The sequence below is a fragment of the Triturus cristatus genome, chromosome 10 (assembly GCF_964204655.1).
Source record: "Triturus cristatus chromosome 10, aTriCri1.1, whole genome shotgun sequence".
Lineage (NCBI taxonomy): Eukaryota > Metazoa > Chordata > Amphibia > Caudata > Salamandridae > Triturus > Triturus cristatus.
The window spans coordinates 1,241,302,652-1,241,320,305 of record NC_140593.1 but is presented as its reverse complement, the minus strand read 5'-3'; the positions used below and the strand labels follow the sequence as shown (position 1 = coordinate 1,241,320,305).

The 17,654-nt window shown below is 48.8% G+C and overlaps 1 protein-coding gene across 5 annotated transcripts in view; it reads left to right on the top strand.

Moving 5' to 3' along the window:
* Positions 1-17,654, top strand: part of CACNA1F (calcium voltage-gated channel subunit alpha1 F) — a 562,890-nt gene that overhangs the window by 183,488 nt on the left and 361,748 nt on the right. For all 5 annotated transcript variants that reach the window (XM_085629889.1, XM_085629888.1, XM_085629886.1 and 2 more), the window contains one exon: positions 11,971-11,997. In XM_085629889.1, coding sequence (XP_085486015.1) covers positions 11,971-11,997 — 27 coding nt within the window. The remainder of the gene's footprint in view (positions 1-11,970; positions 11,998-17,654) is intronic.

Below are 17,654 nucleotides of genomic sequence, written 5' to 3'. Positions count from 1 at the left end.
CCTTCACCTTACCATCCAGTGCCTCGCACACGTACTTCACACCCCTCCCCTGAGACTGGCAAGACAGTATCTGACTGTCTCTGTCACACAACCCACACTCTTCTGGGCGGTCTTCACACTCACATACCAGGACTTCAATTTTGGGGGAACCCCTCTCCCTGCACCTCTCATCTAGAGTCAGTAGAGTGTCCCTCCCGCCACTAGGACCATGAACACCTGTGCCAGTTACCCTATTCCCTTCAGGGATACTGCGCACTACTGGAGCTACCTCATGCCCTTGAACCATTGCCCTATGTCATCATTCTTAAAGTATTCCTTAACTACATCTTTTGGCATGTACACCCTTGACTCTACCTGCACCGGCGTTGCGCTGCCACCAGAGGGAGGATTTTCCAAACTTTTGGCCTTTAACTCCAGCTCCAAAAAGTTTAGGGATGACCCTGCGAAAAGGGCCAGGTCCAACAAACATCATTAAAGAGGCTAGACGTCCTACTACTAGAGCTTGCTATGCCGCAAAATGGAAACGATTTGCCATTTATTGCACAAACAACAATATCAATCCACTAGATGCTTCTATTCAGAATGTTACCTGCTACCTCTTGCATCTACAACAATGTAACCTGACATATACATATACATCTATTAGGCTACATCTAGCTGCCATAGCAGCCTATCTCCAAAACAGACAACATAACACTTGTCTTTGTTTCGAGTGCCCGCTATCAAAGCTTTCATGGAAGGATTTAAGAGAATAATTCCACCCAGATTACAACCCGCTCCAGTGTGGAACCTAAACGTGGTCCTTACCAGACTCATGGGTCCCCCTTTTGAACCTCTACACAAATGCGAACTACAGTTCCTCACTTGGAAGGTAGCTTTCTGGTCGCTATCACATCTCTCAGGAGAGTTACTGAACTCCAGGCATTAACCATACAAGAACCATTTTTACAAATCCATCATAACAAAGTGGTTCTTAGAACAAACCCTAATGTTTTACCCAAAGTAGCATCTGCCTTCCATCTCAACCAGTCTGTTGAACTCCCAGTATTTTTCCCTCAACCAGATCCGTGGCAGAACGAGCTCTTACTAATACAATATATCTCTGTTCTGACCTGTATTAATTTCCATGTGACCTGAACAGGTTCTAACATGCCAATACACCCACCATTATTCTACAAACCCATCAAAAATTGCAACAAATTGTATTACATTCTTTATTTTAGCTATAGCATAATTTATTTAGACATTAACAACTCTTTTTGTATTATTTTTATCTTTTTTATATTTCAATAATTTTTTTTACAAAAATACATATATACCGTTGTTGTCTTTTGAAAACAGTAACGCCAAGATAAATGGCTTACCCAAGACTCTTTACTTTGAATACATATATACATAGACCCCCAGCAACCTACACCTATTCATTCTCACCAGACAGACACACTCATTCAATCTGCACACAAACCACAAGAGATTCGACCCTATGAGGGATCCCAGATTGTATTCGAGAGGGCAGTATTAGTTGTTGCCAACAGACACAGCTTCTGATGGATTTATCTCCCAGGGACCACTCCTCAGGGGTGATATTGGTCTACGTGCGTTTCAGTGGCCATGCCACCTTCCTCAGGCCCAAGATGTAGTAGATGGATCTCAGAAAAACCAGGGGTTATCTGCGGGTTACTAAAAGACAAAGGTATTTATATAAATATGGGGGGTATCGGCAAAAGGTTAATCTTTCATTTGATTAAATGAATAAATTAGATCTCTATACTCAATCCGTGAACCTGAAAAACATGCCATACCACAGCTCATGATTGAAGAAACATTCCTAAGTGCTTGATCTTACACCATGCACTTAGATGAGTGACAATGGGTGCAGTGAAGAAAAGAATCCATCACACCAAAACCTTCACCTTAAATAAAATGTCATACAACAGTTTGACGCAATAATGTGAGGCTAATGAGCTGGTGATGAAAAAGTTCCACAACCAGGTTTAGAAAAGAAAGGGGTGGTAATGAAGATTATTTCAGTGCATTAGATCCAGTCAGTCAAAGCTTTTATGTTCCTGCTACTGTTCGTTAAGGCCTACTTGTTGTTTCTTTAAACAGCCTGTTGATCATTCTACCAGTGGACACCAAATTTGTTCGAGAAGTCCTATAGATGGAAATAGTTTATTGTGATCACTAAGTACCAGACCCTTATCGAAAAAGTCGTCTATCTGATTATTGTTTATGCAGTCTAGCTTACCCTGTATCGAGCGTATAACTCAGCAGTGGTTAAGTCCTTTTCACTCCAATCTCGCCCATTATTCAAAAGATGTATCGCGTACGTCACTTCGTATATTGGTCTTATTGTTTTCTGTGAAGGTAGTACTTCTCAAATATAAAGGAGAAAGACAACCCGTCTTGTTAGCAGGAGTGATAAGGAGCAATGCACATTTCTATACATAGCTGTAAGTAGGTTAAGCTCCTCTATACACAATGGCCTATGTATATGCGAGGCACGCCCACGCCAAGCCTCTAGGTTTGAGATATTATAGGGGTGCCCGGTGTCACTACTTTAGCGCCTAAAAAAGGGTAATCCGGTTTGTGGCTATCGGGGAGATGACCAAATGTGGCGAATCTCGCCGTAAACTCAGTTTCTATTGTCCCCGCATTGCTTTTACCGGTGACACTGAATATAACCCACCCAAGCGTGATTTTGTTTTTAAAAACTACCAGGTGGGACTGCCTAACAAGAAGACGGCGAACCACACCAATAGATACCATTTCTGTTGTCCCCACATTGCTTTTACGGGTGACGCTGAATATACCCCACCCAAGGGTGATCCAGTTTTTAGCTGCCGGTTGGGACTGCCTTACAGGAAGACGGCAAACCACGCCAATACATACAGTTCCTCTTACTCCCACATAAAGTTTCCAGTGACACATAACCTCCTTACCTTCAATTCATTATCTCCTGCTGGCAAATGCTCCGTACCGGACATCTAACCGAGAGACGTTAAAAGAGCAATACTCCAAATACTACATTGAAAGACCAAACTACTCTTTGTGGCCTTCTCCCCGCCTCATAAAGGTAATCCCATCTCAAATTCAGGGATTGCAAGGTGGATTGTTAAATGCATCCAAATATGCTATATCAAATCCAAATGCGCGCTAACCATTTCCCCTAGAGCTCATTCCAAACGCAAACTAGGGGCTGCTATGGCATTCTTAGGGAACATTCCCCTAGATGACATCTGCAAAGCAGCAACTTGGACTACACCACACACCTTCACAAAACACTATTGTGTAGATGTTCAGGCAAAACACCAAGCTAGTGTGGGCCAGGCTGTATTAAGAACACTTTTTTCAAACCGCTGCAACAGATACAGGTAACCACCGCTAACGGGGTAACTGCTGTATAGTCCATGCAAAAGTATACAATCTGCAGCTCATATGCCTCGAACGGAATATGCTGCTTACCAGTATGCATCTGTTCTTGGCATGTAGAGCTGCAGAGTCACACACGCCCACCCACCTCCCCGGGACCTGTATCTGTTCCAGTATTATCTTAATTAGATACTTTACACTTCTTACTACTCCATCGTAACCCTTCATGGCAAAAACAATCTAAGGATGGAGTCGATGCCCATGCGCACTATCGACCTACCTCGTGACTACAAAGACTTCTTCCAAGACAACAACAAAGTGCAAACATCCGGGCCCAACACCAGATGGCGATCTATGCAAAAGTGTACAACTGCAGCTCTACATGCCAAGAACAGACGCATACTGGTAAGTAGCATTTTCCCTACCTTCTTTGCTCTGCCTCACCTTTCTAAAGAAAGGGGAGACTCCATCATCTGGACCCGAAAAGAAAGTTGTTGTTCTACCTAGATCGCACAAAAGAGTTTCGGGTGGATGCTCAACTCTTCGTGGGTTATGTTGGAGCTAAGAAGGGGAGGACTTGCAGAAAAGGACAATCTCAGGATGGATCGTACTCTGCATTAAGAACAGCGATGCATTAACCAAGAAGCAACCCATTGAGGTCTTGCCTACTCATTCTACCAGAGCCAAGGCTGCGACCACTGCGTTAGCTCATGGAGTCCCTGTCGTGGACATCTGTCAGGCAGCACAGTAGGCGTCCTTGCACACATTCACCAAACATCACTCTCTGGATGGTCAGGTCCATCATGACGGGTACTTTGTCCATTCGGTCCTGCACGACTTTTTGGTTTACTCTGTTTTGCAGACTCACCTCCGGTGGGGTATTGCTTGGGCATCTATTCTAAGGTATGTAATCTGCGAATAGAAGTCTCTCTCAAATGAACAATTTACTTGTCTTCGGTAACGCATTATCTGGTAGAGACTCTCTCCAGCCACAGATTCCTTACTGACCCTCTCACCCTCCCCAATCTGCAAACTAATTTCAAAGGGTCACCCTTCTAAGGGCCTTTGCAATACACACAAGTGTGTCAGCAGGCTTCGTGGCTCCACGCTTCTGGCATGGAAAGACGCAAAAAGAAACTGACATCAGCGTGTTGGGGTGGTGCACGTCACTTCTGGTGTGGCTGGCACGGCGCTGAATGATGCCAGCATCCTGCATGCCAGGTGTAGGAGAGTGCCCCTTTTTTGACATGATTGCCCCCAATTTCTGCCTGGTACCTGATGTGATTTCAAGTGCTCTGGGTTCCAGCTACCCAGGTCCCCAGTGTCAGAGCTCTTTCCCAAAGCGGTAAAATTGTTCCCCCAATTGGCAAAAACGTTAGCACCCTCTGTGAGTCCCTATTAAGTGGTAACCTGGTACCTAGGGCCGCCTAAGGTACTAAAGAGGGTCCCTAAGGGCTGCAGTACAAATTGTGATACCCAAAGGGACCCTCACCAAGCACATGCAAGGCTGCCATTGTAGGCTGCGTGTCTTGGTGCAAACAAAAAGTGAAAATACGACATGTCACACATCCCTGTGTGCCATGACGCCTACCACTGCAAATGATGTTTGTAAGTCACCTCTACAGCAGGCCTGACAGCCCTAAGGCAGGGTGCTTAATATTACATGTGAGGGCACACTTGCATGAGCAGATATGCCCCTGTGCTGGTCAGCCCTATAACTGCCAGTACAAGTGACCAGGGAAGCCATTTTAGAACATGTGCTGGACACTTGTGAAAACGAGTTCCCCCGCTCCATTATGGCCTCACTAAAAATAGGGATGTTTGGTATCAAACATCTCGTCTTGATAAACCAACACTGATGCCAGTGTTGGATTTATCAATACATGCACTCAGAGGGCACCTTAGAGGTGCACTCTGAAAACCCACCAGCCTCTGGTGCCCTTGATGACTGGTTTCTGTCAACTTGCCGCCTGAGATGCTGTTCTGAAGTCCTAGGGTGAGAGCCTCTCCTCTCGGGAGGTCAGAAACAAAAGCCTGTCTGGGAAGAGAGTGTAACATCCCCTCCCACAGGATGACCTGCTAATTACCCTCCTTGGACTGGCGAACTTCAAAGGAGCCGGTGCCTTTGGAATGCGAATCTGACTCCCCTCACACGAGAGGGGAGACCAGAATCCCCTGGACTAGCAGTAAAAGTAGCTAGTCAGGTAGGCATGCCCCCTCCAGGCTAGTACCACTGCTAAGGTGAGCTAATTCAAGGTGGACCTAATTTTTCAGAGGTGGCCATCTTGGTGATAGAATACCTTGGAATTCTGGGACAGGGTTATGCCCACTTTCCACAGGAAGTGATCATGTAGAGGATGTAGTGACCCCAAGGGTCAGTAGCCGATTAGCTACTACCCTACAGTCCCATAACACCCTTAAATTCAGTATTTTGGGTAGCCCCTGGGACCAGAGAAGCAGATCCTGACAACCTACGAAGAACAAGGACACAAAGAGCAGCGAAAGCAGAGAATACAAAATATAGCACCTGACTTTTCCCCAGCCCCGCTGACCTGTCACCGTTCTCTGCCTATTCTGCACAAAAGACATCTCGTCCTGCAGCTGAGTATGTCCAGAACCCTGGATGGTCTGCCTGCCGTCAATAAAGACCAAGACCTCCGTGTACAGCTGACCTGTTCAGAAGAAACTCCAATGAAGGGACTCGGAGGCCTCCATAACAGCCAAAACCCATCACCTACAGCCCAAGCTGACATGGCCAATGGTGCCAACAAGATTCCTCGGCTCGAGTCCACTGTGGGTTCACTTCTCCTGGACTCCTCGACGTCGCCTGCAGCCTCTGCACGTTGAACCCCTCGACCGCAACTGTCCCAGACGCCTAAAGACACCTCTGCACCCAATGCCCCTGTGCGTGGAGAAGGAGACCAAAGGTGTCCCCCTGAGCCCATTTGTTGGTTCAGTCCGACTGGCGTCCTTGCCAGAGCCTGCAGTTACTTTTCACAACGACTGATCTCCATTCAAACCCATTGGGCACCCGATGCTGGTTTGCACCCTACACCCGGCCGTCCTCGTGCCTCTGGTGCTGCTGGAGCCTTGGACCTTACCCACTGCTCACCTTAACTCCTGGAGATTGGCCCTGTAAGTCGCTGTACCGTACCTGTTTGCGGAACTTGTTTTCTTCCATCTATAGGATTACATTTTAGAACTCAGAAATTGCACTGTGTCCACGTTTTAAATTGAAAAGAATTTATATTCGAAAATGTACTTACCTGAACTATTGTCTCTGATGCCTAAACATTTATAAAGATACTTGCTATTTCTATAAATTGGTGTGGACCTCCTTCGTGAGTCGTGTTGTCATTTGTTGATCATTGTGTGTATTTCCAGATGTCCTGCACTCCTCTGTGTTAAGCCCAAGGCTGCTCGAGCACACCACCCTCTAACAGAGCACTTTGGGATTGCAGAGCAAGCCCTGCCCACTAGTAAGGGAACCTTTGGCCTCTTTACACGATATATATCAGATTATTGATATATCGCATAAACGGCCAGCTTCCTGCAGCTGGGTACTGCTCAAACATTTCCGGATCCAGTCTGGTGCCTGTGGATTATTCAAAGCCTCTACCAGATAAGGTATTACCTAAGGTAAAGCAAGGATTCAAAGTCAAACATTGATCTATTTTATAGATAAAAGAGTGTTCAGTGGATCGGGCACGCTGTAGACCATTGTCTCAGGGATCGTCTGGACCTGACACCTTCAGGAATGTACTTTAACTTTGTTTGAATAACTGTTGATGGTCTATCAGTCTGTAAACTACCTTTTCATAGGATGCTGCAAACACTAGGGGGCAGATTTACAAGCCCCTTGCAACACATTTACGCCGCCGTTGCGTCACTTCTGTGATGCATCGGCGGCGTAAATCATGCACCATGTTGTGTCGTATTTACAACGTGACGCATCTAGGGAGATGAGTCACGTTGTAAACCCCTGCGCCACATGAAACCTGCGTCAGGTTTCATGTTGGCGTTCCAGCGCAGGGTGGGTGTTCCCTGCAGGTATGCCTCGTCAAAGTGACGCAGTGAAATCTACAAGATTTGACTGAGTCACTTTACGGCCATGCTGCATCAAAACCCTGTGCCTGCTTGAAGCAGATGTAAGGATTGACGCAGCATGTTAGTCATAGGGCACCTCCGAGCCTTGCTGGAGCTGCGTCGACTCCAGCAATGCGTCGTATTTCCGACGGGAGATGCGACACGCATCTGTCCATCCATGCGCCACTGCGCGCTGCATTGTAAATGCGGCGCATCAGTGGTGGCGCACGGGTGGTTTTGCGGGTTGCAAGTGTTCTGGCGCATCACTGCTGATTTGTAGAGATGCGCCAGACCTTGTAAATCTGCCCCTAGGTGCTTTATCCACTCTTCAGATGTAAGTAAAGTTACCCCTATCAGTTGTGATGTGTCATGAAGTATAGCTACTAAATGAAAGGACTGTTTTTTGACCATCAGTCATGTTCATTATTGAACACATTTGTTGGCAGAGTAACAAACTTTTGGCATGAACCAGAGAATGTGCAAAGTATCTGCTCTTTGGTCACAACAGCTACAGCAAGTGACGTAATTGCCCAGGCTAGCTACCAGAAGCTTCTGTAGGGTCCAGTGCCCGTCTTGAATCATTTTAAAGAAGTTGAACTTCAGTCAAGCTTCTCTCGTGCCATTAGTTCATTCCATTCCTGGTCCCAGTGCACACAGGATAATGTTTGGAACTCGGGCTTCGGCGAAAGTTTGTCATGTGGGCTCCATTGTCTTGATTGTTTTGATCCTCTTAAAATCTGGGTTTCCAGCACACTTTAGAATGACAAAAAAGTGCTTCATTTTTTAATCCTACATGTTGGATGCACACAGTTCCTTAACAGGTGTTTACATTTTGTTGTGTGCAAAGAAACGACGTCCTGTATTGTCACATAATTCACTCTAAACACTTCTCTGGCTTGGGATTCAGAGAAAGAAAAGTAAACTCCAATCCCCATGTTAAAAGAATAAAGCAGCCTGAGATCTGACCTCTGTCTTCGAATCACCGGCAAACGTGACACGTTCAACGCAGAATTTAAAGCCCTCTTTATTTATTGCTCTGACTTTCATGACACAGACGAAATTTGGTCATGACCCACTGAATTATGGAGTTACTTGTTGGTTCCCCTGTATAATGTTTAAGGATATTCTGGTTCTGACAAATGTCACATGACCCATGTGGGCAACTTGACATGTCAGTAACATGTAGACCTGGACATGGAACTTAAGGGCCATTATTACCCTCAGAATGCCCCCCTTTGTTGTACTAAATCAATACTCCCATTGTTATTCTTATCAGATTGACGATTAATAAATGAACGTGAACTGAATAGTGGTCGAGCCCACCCGAATGCAGAGTCATTCACAGGGTGAGGGTCCAATGGTGAAGCAGGGCACGCTATCTCGTGGGCGAGGGCCAAAAGAGGTTTCCTTCGAACAAGCTGGGCACTACAGCGAAGCGTATCCACAAGCTGGCTTGTATAGGACCCTACCCTTGTTAATCTATATATCGACCCGATCGACCCGATCACCGCCTGTGGTTGTTGAATTGATAGTTTGGCAAACACGCAGTAGCTGTTTGGGTCTGACCAGGTTTTAATCTTTTGGACATGGAGTCTTTTTGGAATACGTATCTCTTAAAGGGCAGTGTATGTGTCCTGATCATCACTTCTCACCTAAAAGCAGCAGAACCTGGCAAATGAAAATTGAATTCATCATGTGAGGATGGGGCACAGCCTTGGGGCGGCGGGGGAGACTTTTGTCCCCTGTCCCCACCAAACCCCCTCCTTCCAAAAAAGAAAAAAAAAAGTTGCTGTGGCCCGTGTCGATGTCCTGGCGTGTGTTTACTCGCCTTAATTGACATTGACCGTTCAGAGGCTTGAAAGACAAGTGGAAAATCCACACTTTGCAGTGGTTTCGAATTCCGCTCCGCTCCGCCGGCGGAGTTCTGTCCACTCCGCGCGCGGAGTTCTGAAAACACTCAGCGACGCAGAGTTTTCTTCTCACGCGCAGCTCGCCATCATTAAGTTGGCAAGCGCGAGCGAGAGAAATCTCGCACTAGACCACCCCCTGTGACATTTTTTAAGGTGAGCGGTCACAGCAGGCCGCTACCACTCGCGTTGGAAACGCTGCTACTTGTGTCAAGGCAGCTGGCGCTCAGCAGACATTTTACTGGAGTGGCAGAGAGAAGCAGCGCCCTCTGGCGCTCTGCCACAGGATGCCGTTGGCACAGACTTTACAGCACGGGAGACACTGCTGCCGCTACAAATCAGCAGCATGATGTACCGGCCTCTGCCACTGGCGGAACTCCGTGTGCAGCAGAGTTTTTTCAGCAGTCCACCTGGTGTGACTCCATGAACTGCACCCAGGCCTGGTTTCCCGTTTGCTTTCCCTGCACTGTGTGACATCGGCTCCTCGCCAGGTGACTGCGTGAAGGGAGCGGATACTGTGTGAAACGCTGTGGCACAGTGTGAGTTGGCAGCTCTCCAGCCAAGAGCCCTCAGCACCCCCAGTAAACTGAGAGCCCCCCAAGATCACGCTGAGCTCAAGCTGGAAGATCAAAGAAACAGGAAGTGAGGTCACAGATAATTCCCAAAAAATAAACCAGTCAGCTCAGTTGAGCAAAGGAGGGAGATTCAACAGAGACATACTGTAAGGGACACCGGATTCGAGAGTGTCCGCTGCAACCGGGTATTGGGCTCAGGGACACACTTCATTGTTCTCCCAAAGAGACATCTAACAAACTTCCTGCCCCCTTCCTGGACGTTTTCAAAAGGTGGCAGTTACATACATAGTGAATTTTCTCTGCAATTTACCCGACCGTTGGCTAAATAGACTGTCTTGCAAATAACAAATATATTGCTGTATTTACCTGACCACTGGCTAGACAGCAGAGAGAATGCAATTGTTGGCTGACAGACATGAAAATAACTAAAACGCTTCACTGTTTACCTTACTGCTGACTAAAAAGTGGAGACTAGGTACTCTTTGGCCAGTGGCCAGACAAATAACACTTCCTTTTTGAAAACTTCAAGAGCTATCATTGGTCATTTGTAAGTATTTTTAATCTCGTCTTTTTTATATTATTGCAACATTTGGAACCAGGAAAGACAGATATTTGGAATAAATATTCATGTGCATTTATTTATTTCCCGTGTTGACTTGCATTGAAGTCGAGGCAATTTTAGACGGGAGACACTAAAATAAAAACCCTTTTGGGCTTTAAAAATTGAGGGTCTCCCATCTGAATTGGGTGTGTTATTATTATTATTATTATTATGTTTCTTATATAGCGCCTGAATCGACCCCCGAAGGGGTATCTCCGCGCTTGCCTTGGGAACCCGTCATGGCTTTTCCCTGTGAGATAGCCCCTACAGAGCATCCCCAAGGTGAAAGCCAGGCATCCCGCCGCGGGGGGCCGTTGTGGAGATTAAGCAAGCTTAATGCCCAGAGTTGCAGAGTGTGAACCCATGATTAGGTCAGGCACCGAAGCGAGGATTATCGAGTCCATGCACATTTGAGCTCAAGACCCTGCCGCGTCGGGAATTGAACCCTGGTCCCGGGTCTGACCTCTGCTTCAGGGTCTGCCTGCTCTAACCAGTGAGCCACACTTCTCCACTTGGCATGTACTCTTTCACCCAGAGCCCCCCGGTGGAGGCTGCTGACAGAGTCTCTGACTGAACTAGGGTGGCCAAAGATGGAAACCTAAAACCAGTATGTGCCAAACATAGGAATACGACTGGAAGCTTGCAATGACCTAAGACATAAGGCAGCGTGGAAGGGTGCGTCCCGCGGACACAACAATTCGTATAAAGTTCAGATCAATAAAGAGAGATATTTAAAAACCATACACATAATCAATTTCCTCACATTATAACCTCAGCCGCATCCCATTATTCATGCACATAACTATTCTCTAAATGGCACAGTTTCCAAAACACACTGAAAGCGGGTGTGCACTTCCTCAGTTGGACTTTATCTTTACGAACTGCTAAAGTCACTTCAGCTGGTAAGAGACCCGAATCAAGACACTGTCTGTTAAGGATGCCTGCTGTACTGAGAAGAGAAGGGTTCTAGAAGGGTTCTAGAGCGGATTCAATATATTAGTGCCCAGCATAAGCTCTTCCTTTTATTTAAGCAAATACATCCTACCCTCCAGACACACACACACATCCGGACAGAGTCTTAAAAAGCGGTGTCTTTTATTGCTCCCTGTACAGGCACACGCAAGGCCCATCGGTAGCATGGGTCCCCTTTGGCCCCCCGCCCTACCGTGCCGCAGATGAATTAAGGTTTGCTCTGATTTTGAAGAATTTCATTACAAAAGTGATTTCAGGCGAAAGAGCTGCTGGTTGAAGTGGACATTTGTGCTTTCAATGATGTTATTCATGCATGCTCAATCAACCATTCACCCTAAAACATAGTTAATGTGGCCCAAAGTGCTTGACACTAAGACAGACCCTGGAACAGTGAAGACTTTTTATGAGTTTGCCAGTGTTGAAACCTGTAACATGACTTTTCTTTTCACCCTTTCAGAAGCAAACTTGGGAAAATGAAGTGCTGGTGAGTGCTGAGTTCAAGCATTGTTGTGTTCCTTTGCATGCTGCTTGGGGAGGGTGGTTGATGCTGTCCCTTCCCGTTGTTGTTTTTCTTTGCAAGCTGCTTTGGGAGGGTGGTTGATGCTGCCCCTTCCCGTCGTTGTGTTCCTTTGCATGCTGCTTGTGGAGGGTGGTTGATGCTATCTGTTCCTTCGCATGTTGCTTGTGGGAGGGTGGTTGATGCTGTCCCTTCCCGTTGTTGTGTTCCTTCGCATTCTGCTTTGGGAGGGTGGTTGATGCTGCCCCTTCCCGTCGTTGTGTTCCTTTGCATGCTGCTTGTGAAGGGTGGTTGATTCTGTCCCTTCCCGTTGTTGTGTTTCTTTGCATGCTGCTTGTGGGAGGGGTGGTTGATGCTTTCCCTTCCCGTTGTTGTGTCCCTTTGCATGCTGCTTGTGGGAGGGTGGTTGATGCTGTCCCTCCCCGTTGTTGTATCCCTTCGCATACTGCTTGTGGAGGGTGGTTGATGCTGCCCCTTCCAGTTGTTGTGTCCCTTTGCATGCTGCTTGTGGAGGGTGGTTGATGCTGTCCCTTCCCATTGTTGTGTTCCTTTGCATGCTGCTTGTGAAGGGTGGTTGATGCTGCCCCTTCCCATTGTTGTGTTCCTTTGCATGCTGCTTGTGGGAGGGGTGGTTTATGCTGTCCCTTCCCATTGTTGTGTTCCTTTGCATGCTGCTTGTCGAGGGTGGTTGTTGCTGTTCCTTCCCATGGTTGTGTTCCTTTGCATGCTGCTTGTGGAGGGTGCTTGAGGCTGTCCCTTCCCGTTGTTGTGTCCCTTTGCATGCTGCTTGTGGAGGGTGGTAGATTCTGTCCCTTCCCGTTGTTGTGTTCCTTTGCATGCTGCTTGTGGAGGGTGGTTGATGCTGTCCCTTCCCCGTTGTTGTGTTCCTTTGCATGCTGCTTGTGGAGGGTGGTTGATGCTGTCCCTTCCCGTTGTTGCGTCCCTTTGCATGCTGCTTGTGGGAGGGTGGTTGATGCTGTCCCTTCCCGTTGTTGTGTTTCTTGTGGAGGGTGGTTGATGCTGTCCCTTCCCGTTGTTGTGTCCCTTTGCATTCTGCTTGTGGGAGGGTGGTTGATGCTGTCCCTTCCCGTTGTTGTGTTCCTTCGCATGTTGCTTGTGGGAGGGTGGTTGATGCTGTCCCTTCTCCTTGTTGTGTCCCTTTGCATGCTGCTTGTGAAGGGTGGTTGATGCTGTCCCTTCCCGTTGTGTTTCTTTGCATGCTGCTTGTGGAGGGTGGTTGATGATGTCCCTTCTCCTTGTTGTGTCCCTTTGCATGCTGCTTGTGAAGGGTGGTTGATGCTGTCCCTTCCCGTTGTTGTGTTCCTTTGCATGCTGCTTGTGGGAGGGTGGTTGATGCTGTACCTTCCCGTTGTTGTGTCCCTTTGCATGCTGCTTGTGGACTGGTGGTTGATGCTGTCTGTTCCTTTGCATGCTGCTTGTGGAGGGTGGTTCTTTCTTTGCATGCTGCTTTGGGAGGGTGGTTGATGCTGTCCCTTCCCGTTGTTGTGTTCCTTTGCATGCTGCTTGTGGACTGGTGGTTGATGCTGTCTGTTCCTTCACATGTTGCTTGTGGGAGGGTGGTTGATGCTGTCCCTTCCCGTTGTTGTGTTCCTTCGCATGCTGCTTGTGGGAGGGTGGTTGATGCTGTCCCTGTGTTCCTTTGCATGCTGCTTGTGGAGGGTGGTTGATGTTGTCCCTTCCCGTTGTTGTGTTCCTTTGCATGCTGCTTGTGGGAGGGGTGGTTGATGCTGTCCCTTCCCGTTGTTGTGTCCCTTCGCATGCTGCTTGTGGGAGGGATGGTTGATGCTGTCCCATCCCGTTGTTGTGTTTCTTTGCACGCTGCTTGTGGGAGGGTGGTTGATGCTGTCTCTTCCCGTTGTTGTGTTCCTTTGCATGCTGCTTGTGGAGGGTGGTTGATGCTGTCCCTTCCCGTTGTTGTGTTCCTTTGCATGCTGCTTGTGGGAGGGGTGGTTGATGCTGTCCCTTCCCGTTGTTGTGTTCCTTTACATGCTGCATGTGGGAGGGGTGGTTGATGCTGTCCCTTCCTGTTGTTGTGTTCCTTTGCATGCTGCTTGTGGGAGAGGTGGTTGATGCTGTCCCTTCCCGTTGTTGTGTTTCTTTGCATGCTGCTTGTGGAGGGTGGTTGATGCTGTCCTTTCCAGCTGTTGTGTTCCTTTGCATGCTGCATGTGGGAGGGGTGGTTGATGCTGTCCCTTCCCGTTGTTGTGTTCCTTTGCATGCTGCTTGTGGAGGGTGGTTGATGCTGTCCCTTCCCGTTGTTGTGTCCCTTTGCATGCTGCTTGCGGGAGGGTGGTTGATGCTGTCCCTTCCCGTTGTTGTGTCCTTTTGCATGCTGCTGGTGGGAGGGGTGGTTGATGCTGTCCCTTCCCGTTGTTGTGTTCCTTTGCATGCTGCTTGTGGCTTCCCGTTGTTGTGTCCCTTTGCATGCTGCTGGTGGGAGGGTGGTTGATGCTGTCCCTTCCCATTGTTGTGTCCCTTTGCATGCTGCTTGTGGGAGGGTGGTTGATGCTGTCCCTTCCCATTGTTGTGTCCCTTTGCATCCTGCTTGTGGAGGGGTGGTTGATGCTGTCCCTTCCCATTGTTGTGTTCCTTTGCATGCTGCTTGTGGAGGGTGGTTGATTCTGTCCCTTCCCGTTGTTGTGTTACTTTGCATGCTGCTTTTGGGAGGGTGGTTGATGCTGTCCCTTCCCGTTGTTGTGTCCCTGTGCATGCTGCTTGTGAAGGGTGGTTGATGCTGTCCCTGTGTTCCTTTGCATGCTGCTTGTGGAGGGTGGTTGATGCTGTCCCTTCCCGTTGTTGTGTCCATTCGCATGCTGCTTGTGGGAGGGGTGGTTGATGCTGTCCCTTCCAGTTGTTGTGTCCCTTTGCATGCTGCTGGTGGGAGGGTGGTTGATGCTGTCGCTTCCCATTGTTGTGTCCCTTACCATGCTGCTTGCGGGAGGGTGGTTGATGCTGTCATTTCCGTTGTTGTGTCCCTTTGCATGCTGCTTGCGGGACGGTGGTTGATGCTGTTGCTTCCCGTTGTTGTGTCCCTTACCATGCTGCTTGTGGGAGTGGTGGTTGATGGTGTCCCTTCCAGTTGGTGTGTCCCTTTGCATGCTGCTTGTGGAGGGTGGTTGATGCTGTCCCTTCCCGTTGTTGTGTCCTTTTGCATGCTGCTGGTGGGAGGGGTGGTTGATGCTGTCCCTTCCCGTTGTTGTGTTCCTTTGCATGCTGCTTGTGGCTTCCCGTTGTTGTGTCCCTTTGCATGCTGCTGGTGGGAGGGTGGTTGATGCTGTCCCTTCCCATTGTTGTGTCCCTTTGCATGCTGCTTGTGGGAGGGTGGTTGATGCTGTCCCTTCCCATTGTTGTGTCCCTTTGCATGCTGCTTGTGGGAGGGTGGTTGATGCTGTCGCTTCCGTTGTTGTGTCCCTTTGCATGCTGCTTGTGGAGGGTGCTTGATGCTGTCCCTTCCCATTGTTGTGTCCCTTTGCATGCTGCTTGTGGAGGGTGGTTCTTTCTTTGCATGCTGCTTGTGGGAGGGGTGGTTGATGCTGTCCGTTCCCGTTGTTGTGTTTCTTTGCATGCTGCTTGTGGAGGGTGCTTGATGCTGTCCCTTCCCGTTGTTGTGTTCCTTTTCATGCTGCTTGTGGGAGGGTGGTTGTTGCTGTCCCTTCCCGTTGTTGTGTTCCTTCGCATGCTGGTTGTGGGAGTGGTGGTTGATGCTGTCCCTTCCCGTAGTTGTGTTCCTTCGCATGCTGCTTGGGGAGGGTGGTTGATGCTGTCCCTTCCTATTGTTGTGTTCCTTTGCATGCTGCTTGTGGAGGGTGGTTGATTCTGTCCCTTCCCGTTGTTGTGTTTCTTTGCATGCTGCTTGTGGGAGGGGTGGTTGATGCTGTCCATTCCCGTTGTTGTGTCCCTTCGCATGCTGCTTGTGGAGGGTGGTTGATTCTGTCCCTTCCCGTTGTTGTGTTCCTTTGCATGCTGCTTGTGGAAGGGTGTTTTATGCTGTCCCATCCCGTAGTTGTGTTCCTTCGCATGCTGCTTGGGGAGGGTGGTTGATGCTGTCCCTTCCTATTGTTGTGTTCCTTTGCATGCTGCTTGTGGAGGGTGGTTGATTCTGTCCCTTCCCGTTGTTGTGTTTCTTTGCATGCTGCATGTGGGAGGGGTGGTTGATGCTGTCCCTTCCCGTTGTTGTGTTCCTTTGCATGCTGCTTGTGGGATGGGTGGTTGATGCTGTCCCTTCCCGTTGTTGTGTTCCTTTACATGCTGCATGTGGGAGGGGTGGTTGATGCTGTCCCTTCCCGTTGTTGTGTCCCTTTGCATGCTGCTTGTGGGAGAGGTGGTTGATGCTGTCCCTTCCCGTTGTTGTGTTTCTTTGCATGCTGCTTGTGGAGGGTGGTTGATGCTGTCCTTTCCAGCTGTTGTGTTCCTTTGCATGCTGCATGTGGGAGGGGTGGTTGATGCTGTCCCTTCCCGTTGTTGTGTTCCTTTGCATGCTGCATGCTGCTTGTGGAGGGTGGTTGATGCTGTCCCTTCCCGTTGTTTTGTCCCTTTGCATGCTGCTTGCGGGAGGGTGGTTGATGCTGTCCCTTCCCGTTGTTGTGTCCTTTTGCATGCTGCTGGTGGGAGGGGTGGTTGATGCTGTCCCTTCCCGTTGTTGTGTTCCTTTGCATGCTGCTTGTGGCTTCCCGTTGTTGTGTCCCTTTGCATGCTGCTGGTGGGAGGGTGGTTGATGCTGTCCCTTCCCATTGTTGTGTCCCTTTGCATGCTGCTTGTGGGAGGGTGGTTGATGCTGTCCCTTCCCATTGTTGTGTCCCTTTGCATCCTGCTTGTGGAGGGGTGGTTGATGCTGTCCCTTCCCATTGTTGTGTTCCTTTGCATGCTGCTTGTGGAGGGTGGTTGATTCTGTCCCTTCCCGTTGTTGTGTTCCTTTGCATGCTGCTTTTGGGAGGGTGGTTGATGCTGTCCCTTCCCGTTGTTGTGTCCCTGTGCATGCTGCTTGTGAAGGGTGGTTGATGCTGTCCCTGTGTTCCTTTGCATGCTGCTTGTGGAGGGTGGTTGATGCTGTCCCTTCCCGTTGTTGTGTCCATTCGCATGCTGCTTGTGGGAGGGGTGGTTGATGCTGTCCCTTCCAGTTGTTGTGTCCCTTTGCATGCTGCTGGTGGGAGGGTGGTTGATGCTGTCGCTTCCCATTGTTGTGTCCCTTACCATGCTGCTTGCGGGAGGGTGGTTGATGCTGTCATTTCCGTTGTTGTGTCCCTTTGCATGCTGCTTGCGGGAGGGTGGTTGATGCTGTTGCTTCCCGTTGTTGTGCCCCTTACCATGCTGCTTGTGGGAGTGGTGGTTGATGGTGTCCCTGCCAGTTGGTGTGTCCCTTTGCATGCTGCTTGTGGAGGGTGGTTGATGCTGTCCCTTCCCGTTGTTGTGTCCTTTTGCATGCTGCTGGTGGGAGGGGTGGTTGATGCTGTCCCTTCCCGTTGTTGTGTTCCTTTGCATGCTGCTTGTGGCTTCCCGTTGTTGTGTCCCTTTGCATGCTGCTTGTGGGAGGGTGGTTGATGCTGTCCCTTCCCATTGTTGTGTCCCTTTGCATGCTGCTTGTGGAGGGTGGTTGATGCTGTTGC